The sequence below is a fragment of the Heloderma suspectum genome, chromosome 5 (assembly GCF_057233095.1).
Source record: "Heloderma suspectum isolate Gila_16-S chromosome 5, 16-S_ref, whole genome shotgun sequence".
Lineage (NCBI taxonomy): Eukaryota > Metazoa > Chordata > Lepidosauria > Squamata > Helodermatidae > Heloderma > Heloderma suspectum.
Genome location: NC_139462.1, coordinates 149041652 through 149054004, shown reverse-complemented (window position 1 = coordinate 149054004; position 12353 = coordinate 149041652). Strand labels below are relative to the sequence as shown.

At 44.4% G+C, this 12353-nt stretch overlaps 1 protein-coding gene across 12 annotated transcripts in view; it reads right to left on the bottom strand.

Moving 5' to 3' along the window:
• Nucleotides 1-12353, bottom strand: part of TPK1 (thiamin pyrophosphokinase 1) — a 417079-nt gene that overhangs the window by 253293 nt on the left and 151433 nt on the right. For 3 of the 12 annotated variants that reach the window (XM_084857754.1, XM_084857759.1, XM_084857755.1), the window contains exon 5: nt 6890-6994. The exons of the other annotated variants lie outside the window; for them this stretch is intronic. In XM_084857754.1, the coding sequence (XP_084713880.1) occupies nt 6890-6994 (105 nt within the window). The remainder of the gene's footprint in view (nt 1-6889; nt 6995-12353) is intronic. 12 annotated transcript variants of the gene reach the window in all.

Genomic DNA, 12353 nt, shown 5'->3' with positions numbered 1-12353 from the left:
AAGGAGCAATCCAAGGTGTGAAGCGGTATTCAAATACCACTATTTCTTCTCACCACTACCATTGTCCCGGCCAGAGTGAGAGGCAGATGAACTAGCAGGTTGCAATGGTGAAGAGGAGGAGCAAGTGTGTGTGTGGGGGGCTTCTTGTCAGTTGGACCCTGCTGGGGGGTGGACCCCTGGCAGGGGCCCGACCGTGCCTACCCTTGCACCAACCCTGCCAATAAGCATCTCAGCACTGAACAGTTGTGGCTTGCCAGCACAATCTCACTTCCCCCATCAAGGTGTGAGGGTGTTAATATAAACAGCCCTAATGTTTATACACCCTCCATCTATACCGATATTATTCTTCTGCATGCTAGTTACTGGCATGCACTAAGGACACAATCCACTGGGATATTCTCCTTCACAATCCCTGTTGGAAATAAATTAATTATACATTGCTTTCCTGTCCATAGAGCACACTCAAAGCTGCTTGCACTATATATAATAGCAAATATAACAAGGCGCATAATAAAACTATAACTGCAGGGGCCTAGGTAAAAGCAGCAGCAGCAGAATTGCACAATTCTGACATTTGTGCAATTGCGTAAATATCATAGTTCCCATTCATTCATGAAAAGTCCACACAGGTTTTGAACTCTGACAGAACGTGTATACATTTCACCACTGATAATCTTCTTTCCACGGTGGAAAAATCAGACCACAGATACAAAGCAGGCAAGGCCGTGACATTTAGTGGATCACATTCTGATGGATTAAAAGGGTATCAAAGCTTTTGTGTTACACACGTCACTGTCAAGCAAAATGGGAGGCTTCTCAGCTAGAGAGAGGGAGCAAGATTCGCTCTAGGCCATGAAGCTTCAACTGATGGGTCAGGACACCCTTTTCTTCTGCAGTTTCAAGTGTGTTCAAGCAGCGGTCCCCAACCTTTTTGGCACCAGGGACCAGTCTCGTGGAAGACAATTTTTCCACGGACCGAGGGGGGGGGGATGGTTTCGCTGGTGGACTTCCGGCCACTGGGATGCAAATGGCGTCTGCGTAGCGGACGCCATTTGTGTCCCTATTCTTTGCAGTAATCGGTTACGTAAAGATTTACGTAGCCTATTACCTGAAGAACAGGGACACAAATGGCGTCCGCTACGCGGACACCATTTGCGTCCCAGCAGCCAGAAGTCTGCCAGCGGCCGGAGCTGGCCAGCAGCTCTGTGGACTCGCTGCGGAGCAGAGCCGGCCGGGGCTGGTGAGAATTCCGGGGGGGGGGGAGGATCGCCTCCCCCCCCCACGGACCCCTGCGGACCCAAGGTAAGGGGGTTTCGCACACCCCTACTGCGGCCCGGTTGCTAACAGGCCACGGACCGCTACCGGTCCGCGGCCCAGGGGTTGGGGACCCCTGTGTTAAAGATAAAGAGAGTGCAGAAGAGATGGAGAGAGATTTATACAGTAACCCCCCCCCCCCAATTAAGTTCTATGTTGCAGGATTGGAGTTAAAGATGGGACCCAGATCAGATAAGGCTATTGCTCCAGGGCACAAAGATAGGAGTATTTGACAGAGGTGCCCAACTTTTTAGATTTGTCCAGAATCCTCTAGGATAGGGCTGTGTGTGAGAATTTGAGAATGTGCTATTCTATTCACAGAAGTTGCTGCCATATTATTGTGCAGGTTCTCTCCTCATACATTAGACTGCTCACATCACCAAGCCACTACTCAAGCTGTTTAATGTGCAAATCACTGGCTAAATGTTACATATAAATTGGCCATAAGATGACAGAATTTGCAAAGAAACCATTCTTCACCAGTCCTGTCATTCTTTCATAGAGGTAGCTGTTTAAAAATAGACTTTTCTACCACTCAGCACCATATCCATCTTCTTTTCTGACATCCTATTAGCTCTTGCTACAATCATGGGATGATCCTCAGTCTCCAGGTCCCAAAGTCCTTAGTACGCTCTGCATTCAGGTACCCATTTCTCTCTGTCCTAATGTTAATGATGGATAAATGTGTGGAACAGATAACCAGCTTGAATCTGTTGCTTATATGCTACACCCTTTAGGGCACAATCCTATGTAGATAGGCGGCCGCCTCCAGAGGCGACCGCCTATCCAAAGCAAGGCAGGAGACGCATGGGGGGGGGGATCGTTCCCTCTGTGCCTCTCCTGCCCTGCTTTTTCTGCTAAGATGTTTTTGACTGTCTAGCCGGGGGGGGGGGGGGGCGCAGGAGAGGAGGCTGCTGTACAACACATAGGATGTGTCGTACATGCAGTTCCACTCTCCCCACCCCAGAACTTCCCCAGCCCTGACCCTTTTCAGCCACTCCGTACTCCTCTTCTGAGCATGGAGGATGGGGCTTCTCCGCGCTGCTTCAGCAATTAAGTTTAATAACCTGAAATAATCCATTTGCGTGGCTGCCTTTACCGTGATAGGCTACATAAATACTTACATAGCCTATCACGAAAAGAGCAGCGGCGCAAACGGAGTAGCGGCTGCCATTTGTGTCCCTGCTCTTTGTAGTGATAGGCTACGTAAATACTTACGTAGCCTATCACAGCCTGGTAGGATGCAAATGGCGGCTGCTATGGTGGCCACCATTTTTGTCCGCAGCAGCCAGGCCGCGGCCGGAACTCCGGCTGTGGACGGCCCTGGCCAGGGAGCCACCGTGGAGCAGAGCTGGCCAGGGAGGATTCCAGGGGGAGGGACAGAGCGCCTCCCCCCCACAGCGAATCACACCTGCGAAAAGGTAAGTGACTTTCATACATCCCTAGTTGGATGATCAGTGGAGAAAATGAAGCCACTGTAGCTTGTGATGCTGGAGAAATTCGAGACAGACTAAAATGAGCTCAGATTTCTAAATGTCAGGGTGGAAACTGAGCCCATAGAGCCCCAGAGTAGTTCTGATTCTGAGGAAGAGCAACAACCCGTGGGAGAGGAGCTCGCTCATCTCTCACAGGCACAGCGGCAGGGAGAGATTCCTCCTGCCAGCATTCCTGAGAAAGAGAGTGACCCTGGAAGCGAGAGAGCGGGGGATGGGGCCTTGCTGGACGCTCGGCACAGATGCAGGGAGTGGTGCCAGATGGAGGGCACCGAGAGGAGGCGCTCTGCCCGCTTGGCACTAAAACAATGGTCGCGTCCCGAGGACCTACGGGTAAGAGGGAGGACCTCTCCATAGCCCATAAGTTCAGAATCTTCCTGCTCCTCTCCTTCAAACTCCTTACCTGGAGTTTAGGCTACTCTGCTAACTACCCCAGTGAAGTTCCTTGCTTAGTCGTTGGTGATTAGCATCTGAAAGAGCCATTAAGTTGTAAAAGGAATAAAGCCTTGGAAAGAATCCTTTTCGTCTGTGTCTTGAGTTGGCTATTGGAGGGGACTGTTAGAGGCAGCTAGGGTGCTCCCAACACTAAGAATCCAACCTGCAGAATCTGCTGCAGAGCAACCCCCTCAGGCCGTGCGGAGTCTGTGGGCTTTCGGATTATATTTTTTACTTTCCTGAAATTTATGCATATAAATTTGTAGAAAAATACGTAAGTTTCTGCTGAGGAAACATGTTGCGTACTAAGGGAAATTATGGAAATACTTATGGAAATACTTACATAGATACTTATGTAATTATTTGCATATTTTTCTGCACAATTAAAAAAAATATTCGCATCTGTTTGTGAACAGATGGAGGAACAAAAGGTGCCTGACAATCCGCAAAACACAGACGGAGCGGATTTTACACAGTCCATACATCCCTAACTGTAGCTTCTTTTCCCTGCCCCCGGCACGTGCAGCTCGTGCACCCACCATTTCCCTAAGTACCCTCGCTGTGGTGCGGGTTGCCGTGTCATCCGAACCTGGTGAAGTGCATGGTGGAGATGGCTTCCAAACCACCCTGTAACCCCTACAACAAGCCATGGGTTGTGGGGTGGTTTGGAAGCCAGCCTTGCCATGCACCTCACATGGTTTGGGCAACATGGCAACCTGCGCTGTGGCGAGGGTAATTTGGGAAATGGTGGGTGCATAAGTGACATGTGCGAGGTGGGGAAAAGAAGCCACTGTGGCTTCTCTTCCTCGCTGATTATCAGAACCCAGCCATTGTGTATTCTACTATGCTCAGATAGACACATTATTTCAACTGGCTGCACATGCAGTACATGGGCTGCATCACATGATCACTATGTTTAAGTTCACAAATAGTGTAAATCTGATGCTTTGATGAAATTGTGTACATTTGTTGTGAAAAGGTGAGCTATGTTGCCACACTAAGTGGTTCTTCAACATGTTCAGTGAAGCTTATTTTCTTCCAGATGTTTCCAGAGTTGCTAAACCCACTGCCTGAACATTTTGGAACCCATTACGCTCAAAGACAGAGCAAATGTGTGTAGGTCTTGGAGGGCCAGTGTACATGTGTGGAAGAGAGACGGAGAGGGGAAAGCATTTTTGGCACAGATATGAATGAAAAGCCTAGTCTGCGGAACCATTTCTAGAGCATAACTGGGTGGTTCTACCCTGTTTTGGCTGAACCTGCTAAATTAGGCCAAAGTAAATCAAAAGTCCTTTGTGCTCATTTGCTAGTGAGGAAATAATGATCTAGAAGGTTAGGATTCTGTAAAGTTAACAAAATTGGGTAAACCTGAGTGAATAAGTTAGAATATACTAGGATTTTTTAAAAATCAGTCTACACTTCAGCTATGCATCACATCAGTAGTAAGCTTCCTAAATGGGTTGTATATTAGCAAATGATGTGATCACAATGAAAGCAGATATGAAGGGCACAATCCTAGGCATGGCTGGCTGGGGAAGCTGGGAGTTGTAGGACTTGTTTTTGTCTAAACATGCATAGGATTGCACCGTAAAATATCTACGGCGCAATCTCTTGGGCTGAAAGAGATTCCCCACCCTTAGACTAACCGCCTTTTCCGCTGTAGGCTTCAGATCAAGCTAAATGTGATCTTGCAGGCTCTGGCTGGAGAACCCCAAAATCTAGATTCGGGTATGACCACTCAGGTTTGAGCCCCTGCTCTATTGTAGTAACCTGGACCACACTATTACTGATATAGTCTGGTAACTGGCCACAGGAGAGTTTCAACGATGTTGCCAAGGTAATGAGGAAATTGCCACAAGCCTGATCTGCATCCCAAACGTACGGCATGAGACTGCCCAATGGCAGAAATCAGTTTGCTAGAGCTTTTATCTGAGCAATACTACGAACAGCTCTTTTCCAGGAAGCCTTCCTTGGTTGACCAGCCTTGGTTTTATTGGCACTCTGTTTTTTCAAGAATAATCTTAATATCATGTTTCTTCTTTTTATCTTTTATTTATTGTATCTCTTGTTGTTCACTGCTCCAGAATCTGTTCAGATGTGGAGCTGTATGCAAATGTTGTAAATAAATAAAAAAATAAACCTTAATAATAAAGAGCATCCCCAGGGAATCTGAATAGCATTTCAATACATCATATAAAATATCTAAGATAAATTGTTATTCTATATAATGGAGCAGCCTTGGGACATTGAGGGGAAGTGCAAGGGGGCCTTCAAAGGAACCGTAGCCTCATATATGCGAAACATGTGTTCTGTGATACAGCTACAACCCCTCTCCAACTTGTATTTCTTAAGTGGCAAAGAGAATGGAATTAAAATATCATAAAAAAGAAAATTGAACCTATCAAATTTGCTTAGCAGAATTTTAAATAATGTCATCTTTTTAAATGTATTGTAGACCACCCAGAGAACTTTTGTTACTGGGCAGCTTAAAAGTACACTAAATAAATAAATAAATAAATAAATCTAAACTCACTGGGAATTCGCAGTTTTCTGCATACTTGGTAGGAATCACCTAATCTATTGTAGTGTCAGTCTATAATATATGCAGGAATTAGCAGCCTGTCAGTAGTTTTTTGCCTGGAACAAAACTGGATTTTGTGAAAGCCAAGAGCGAGTCTTTTATAAACTCTCATATAATTTGAAAACTTCAGAAGTTTCTTTTGACCTTTTCCTTACTTTGCAATCAATTTCATTGAACATTCATGGGAGTATATTAAGCAAAGAGTCTAAATCCACTCTTTTACCTGTTCTTCCTCACAGTTTGTACGCAGTATTTTTGCTTGAATCACATGGAGCTATTTGTTCAGTAAGCATTATGGGTTGTGGGGAGTCATCTTGGTTGCCCACTTGTGGGTCAGCTGTGCCAAAGATATGAACATATGGAGCTGCCTTTTAGTGAAGGGGAAGGCAACCTTTTGGGCTCATGGGTGCATTTGGAAATTTGAGAAACTGTCCTGGGTGCAAAACCATAAAATAGCCTTGCTTATCCATGGCAGCCAGTCACAAAGAACCAGTAACCTGCCTAGAGGCATTCATGGGAAATTAAGATGGCAGTTGCTAGTTGCTAGGCTCCCAGCTGCCAGTAAGAAAATATAAAAATATTTGTTAAATACAAATTGGGAGGAGTAGGGTGTCTTGGTGGGCACCAAGGAAGGTGTTTGGGGACACATTGGTGCCCATCAGCTAGATCACTAGTCCATCTAGTGATGTGTCCTGTGAGGGCCTCCCAAGGCCGAAAAGCACTAGCTTTAATCTATAACACCCCTTGGTATACATAACAGTGACATTTGCTGATAACAGTCAGCAATTTGTGTTGTGTACTTCAGGAGTCACAGCCATTCAGCCATCAAAGCAATTCAGTTTCAAACATCTCCAACGCTGTAACTAACAATGTGTACTCCCATCTTAGACTGATCGGGCTGCTTGTTTTCCTCACACACAGCCACACAACCCTCTGACTTCTTGGGTTGTGGTTTTTGCGGGAGTGGATCAGGAATGCACTTTATGCGAGACAGTGTAGTATAGTGGCTAGAGTGTTGGACTGGGAGACACCTGGATTTTAGTCGCCACTCAGCCAGGAAGCTTACCGGGTGACTTTGAGCTGGTCACTGACTCTCAGTCTAACCTTTCTCACAGGACTGTGGTGAGGAATAAATCGAGAAGAGAAGAACCATGTACACCACCTTGGGCTCCTTCGAGGAAAAGGCAGGATATAAATGTAACAAATCAATCAGTTAATCAATCAATTTAACTGTAAACAGTGCCTCTAAGTAAATATAATTAGTAGTGCTGTGCCGAAAATTTCTCCCACATTTTTTTCAGCCATTCTAATTCAATTTGATAAAAGAAAATTTGCTTTCGAAAAGAAATTCAGTGATGAAGAAATTTCAGAAAAATTCTTATGGGCTGCGGCTGGGTTTCTTGGGCTTACTTTACTTAGGAGGTGTCCGAGGAGTGTCCATGACTGTCCTGTCTACCGTTGTACAATCATCTCTCTGGCCACCTGTAGCCTCCTTAGATTCCTCCACTTCAATTAAAGCCCAGTTTGAGGCACCATGAGGTAATTCTTCCCATGGAGCTTTTTCAGATTAGGACATGCAGGCAGCCTGGGAGGCTAGCTGTGATTAGGGAAGCTCAAAAACACCACAAAAATAACTTATAAAACACCCTGAATGAGACAGAACAATGGAAACCTCTTTCATGGGGGGAGAAAACTTTCAGGAAATTAGAAGACAGATTTTGGCAGAGCGCTAACTCCACCTCATCCCTGGAGCTAGACACCAACACTGCCTCCACCTGCATTGCGGTGGATGCAAACTGGGGGACAGCCTGCCAAGACAGTTAATGCTGTTGTGGCACGAATGCCCCCAGAACCCTTACCAAAAATGAAAGAAGCTGTGCTACAAGCCCTGTCAATGGGGAGCCCCACCTGTGAAAAAACTTTGAGAATTTCTCCTCCCCCTGGAGAACTTCGTTGAAATTGTCTCCCAGATTTCTCTGCCCACAAGTAAGGTGGAGAATTTCAAGAGGCCATTTGTGCCCATCTCTAGCAATTATAAAATAGCATTTACAGCTGCTGTCAGCAATGTATCCTTCAGAATTTATCTTTGTGGTATGTGATCTGGGAGGACATGGTGATCTGGGAGTGATCTTGGTTCCTCTCCTAATTCTAAACTGATTCAGGGATAACTGTTAGCTCTTCAGTTCAGAGCAGCTGATAACAAACTGACAAGTCATATATCATCTTGGCTCACTCAATAATTAAAGATAAATGCATTCTCGTGGACTGTTTGTTATATTGCCCTTTAATATCAAGAATGCAACAATAAATCCTTAGCAAATGTACTTGCCATTTTATCTTTCATCACTGCCAAATTTGTACTTCATTCTGAATCTGCATACCTCTAAGATGCTTACACAGCTTAACAATTTGATTGACCTACTCATTTTAATAAATGCCTGCTGATGCCGAGAGCTAACCTTTACTTACGCTTGCAGTTTTTAAACACCATGATTTGGAGAACACAAAAGCCACTTGTTTTGAAATCCATTTTTGCAGTAAAGCTATTAAAAGCTATACCCCAACCCTTAAATGTTGCTAGCACTTGAAATAAAGTCTCTATGCAATTTTCATAGTCTCTAGTAATGAGAGACCATATTTTCAAAAGGCAGCATGGCTGATCCTGCTTTCACTTTAATTTAGCACCAAGCCCATCATTATGATGGAAACGAGAGTGACAGTGTGGCAGGAAGGTTTGTAGGGGGCATCAGGCTGTGTTCCAAGTGTCCCCATTTATTTTGTCCCACAGAACTCAAACTAAAAAGAAAAGAGCTTGCCTCTATTATATAACCTAATCTTGTTTCTTTGTTGTTATTATTATTATTTATTACATTTCTATGCCACCCAAAAGCCAAAGCTCTCTGGGTGGTTTACAAAGATTAAAAACATTAAAAATACAGTATACAGAGATTAAAAGCTATTTGCATAAAAAACACACGAATGGACAATATGCACAAGAGAACACATCTAAAACAACTTCAAACAAGCAATCTCAAGCAAGCAACCATAACCATAAAACAATTCAGGATCAATTAAAACTTATCATATGCTGCCAAATGCCTGGGAGAAGAGAAAGGTCTTAACCTGGCGCCAAAAAGATAACAATGTTGGTGCCAGGTGGGCATCATTGGTGTGATCATTCCACAATAGGGGGGCCACCATCAAGAAGGCCCTCTCCCTTGTTGCGGTCTTCTGAGCTTCCCTCCAAGTAGGAAGCTGGAGGAGGACTTTAGATGTTGAGCGTAGTGTATGGGTAGGTTTGTGTCGGGAGAGGCACTTCAATCTTTGTTTGCATTGTCCTGCCATGGGTTCAGTTTCTTACCATGCAATCCTATGCATGTCTACGCAGAAGTAATTTCTGCTGAGTTCAATGTAAACTACTCCCGGGTAAGTACATATAGCAGGGGTGCAGAACCTCTTTCTGAAGTCAATTTCAAAGAGGCTCTTTGGGGCCTAATTCCAGTGGTGGGTGGGCCTAAAGGCAAAAGAGGGCTGAACCAAAGGCCAAAAGGGCATAGCCAAAAATATGAGCATAGTTTAACTCGAAACTCTTACTGCCAGGAACTAAGCCTTAGGAGAGGCATTTCAATCTTTTAGAATGGGGGAAAAACCACTCAAATGCCAGTAAACCACAAAATGATTGGCAGTCCTGGGAAAGGGGGTGGGGCCAAGGGAAGGGGCATGGCCTTCTAGGGAATGCTGGAGGGCCAGTTTGGGATCCCATTGGGGCTGTATTTGGCCGACGGGCCAGAGGTTGTGCACTCATGGTATGCAGGTTGGCAGCCTTAGGGCACCATCCTATGGCTGGCTGGGGCATGCTACAAGTTGTAGGCCTTTTCTCTGTCTAAACATGTATAGGATGGCACCCTTAGTTACTGAAAATACAGACTAACTCTTACATATTTGATGGGTGCTGTTCCAAGTGGAGTTTAAGAGACACCAATATTTCACTATGGATAAAGCAGAAAAACGGTTAGCCAGTCCAGTCTCCTGCATCCATCAACATGAGGTGGTATGTTATTTCTGGCCTCAACTATTGCGTTATTTTATGTAACGCCTGCAATGGTCTTTATCTGTTCGATTGTGCACCACTATGGGCTTTGGAAAGGCAGTGTAGAACTGTTTAAAATGAAATAATAAATATCCTACTAATGCATGTGATTGCCAATAATAATAGATATTCTGGGTTTAATGAACATTTCTTCCCATGTTCTCCTATCAAATCAAGGTCAGTGTGATTCAATATGGGAACTTCACAGACAGATGTGTTTCAAACGCCAGCACTCCAGTGCCTTTTAAGTTTATAATAAGGCTCTCTTTGGAAGACACACAGAAAGGAGAATTATGTGACAGTAATTGCGTTTCTCCTAGCCTTCATCTTCCACCTTACATGCATTTTACAACCACAAAATCTACAATCAATAACAATGTGCAGTCTGTTCCTATTTCCTCTCTTTACTCTTGTACCATCAAGAGGGAGTGATAATAAACCATGTGGAAGGGGAGAGAGGTTACTCCTTCCCATAAGCAAGGCCATAACAACTAGGTGCTCTTAATGCTAGCCAAAGTGAAAGAACTAAATCCAGGCAATGCAAGTCCCAAGCAGCACTGACCTGAAACTGAAATGTCACTGGGACTATTTTCCCCCAGGTTAGCATGACCAAAGGTTAGCTTGCCCCATCAAAGGCGTAATAAGTGGTTAAACTGTCATTTGTTTGCAGCCACTATATAAGAACAACCAATTCAGACAACTTGGAAGGAAGGAAAGAAAGAAGGAAAGTTCCTCATTCATTTCAATACCTGGGCAAATGTGTAGCTACGCCAACATTACATTTTTATACATACAGTTCTACTCTCCTATTTTCTAAAGTGGGCATTTGGGGGATGGAGGTGGTGGTATATTCCTAAAGCATACACTGGGAAACCAATTCCAGTCTCCATTTCCTACCCTGTGTTGTATGAGAGCAGATTTCCACATATAACAGTGTAATGTGGGAACTAGCCTCAGACGCAGTCTAGAGAAAAACATGAATTGCACTTGGGGACCTGCCTTCAAACTATTCTTGGGCAGTCACTGGGGGGACCTGGGACAGGCCACTACCATTCAGCCGTCTTTGTACATTTAAAATGGAAAATCACGTCCTACCTGAAAGGATTGTTTAAGAGGGCAAAGAAGGCAAAGGATTTGCACATTAGTGACAATCCACAATATGTCAGGCACCAATGATCGTGGGCTTTCAACAGTTATTAAAAACTTTCTTGTTTACCCTGGCTTTTCCTGACCATTAAGTTGTCTAACTGCTGTTCTGCTTTTAATGATGTATCATTTTGTGATACGTTGTGAGCTGCTCCAGGAATTTTAAAATAGGAGGCAGTATATAAATATTCAGAAATATTCATAAATAAATTAACAGTTAATATGAATTTTCAAAATCTCCTCCTACAGCAGCCTCCCCCAGTCTGGTGCCCTCCACATTTTGGAGCGGTGAACATAAAAGATAAAATAGTAAAAGAATAAAAAGATTAAAACATCATATTAAAATCATGCTTTTAAAAAACAGAATGCCAACAGAAACCATAACTGGTCAGTTAAGGAATGCTTCCTGGAACTGTGCTGTTTTCAGGAGGTGCCAGAATCAACACAGTGTTGGTGCCTGCCTGATCTCCAGGGGCAGGGAGTTCCAAAGAAAGGGGGCCACCACACTGAAGGCTCTTCTCCAGGTAGACTCCAGTCAGGCCATAGGTCCATGTGGAACCACCAGGAGCATATTGGGGAAGGCTGTCCTACAGTATGCACAGGCCAGGATCCAAAATGCTGCCAGGCTCCAAAGTGCTATGTGCAAGAGTTCTGCATATCGGGGAGGATGCTTCCTGTGTCCATCCCCATTACACACCAGGAAATCTCTGCAGCAGTAAAGAGAATGGGGTAGCCTCTGCTCATGCGGAATTCTGTGTGTGCACACCAAAGCTGTTGAACCATGGGGTTAATTACTGTTCAGTCACAAAGTATTTCTGCCTCAAAATATAAAGGGTTGTATCCAGCGTTAGTCCTACTTAGCGCAGACCCATTGAAATGAATGGGACTTGCGTTATGCTATCATTGAATACAACCAAAGTATGGAGAAGACAACTAGTCTTCAACAAGGGTTTTGTGGAGGATGAAAATTTCCCCAATGAAGTAAGAGGTCAGTGGTCTGGAGCCAAAAGGAATGGTGGAGTTGGAGCATCTTGGTTGTGAGGTGCAGTTTAACCCAAAAAGGGAAGTGCAGGTATTGCCGATTCCACTGTCAGGGGACTGGCCAAGGGAGACAAACTTCTGCAGGAGAACGTTGGACAATTAAAAAAAATGCATAAAAATATTGACAATGATATCCCAATGGTATACAGAGATGTCTGTATTATGCCAGGATGCTGACAGCAATGTATCTGGATTTAATAATATGTGGATTTTTGCATGAGTTTCATAAACTATGATACTACAAGGGCTCTGA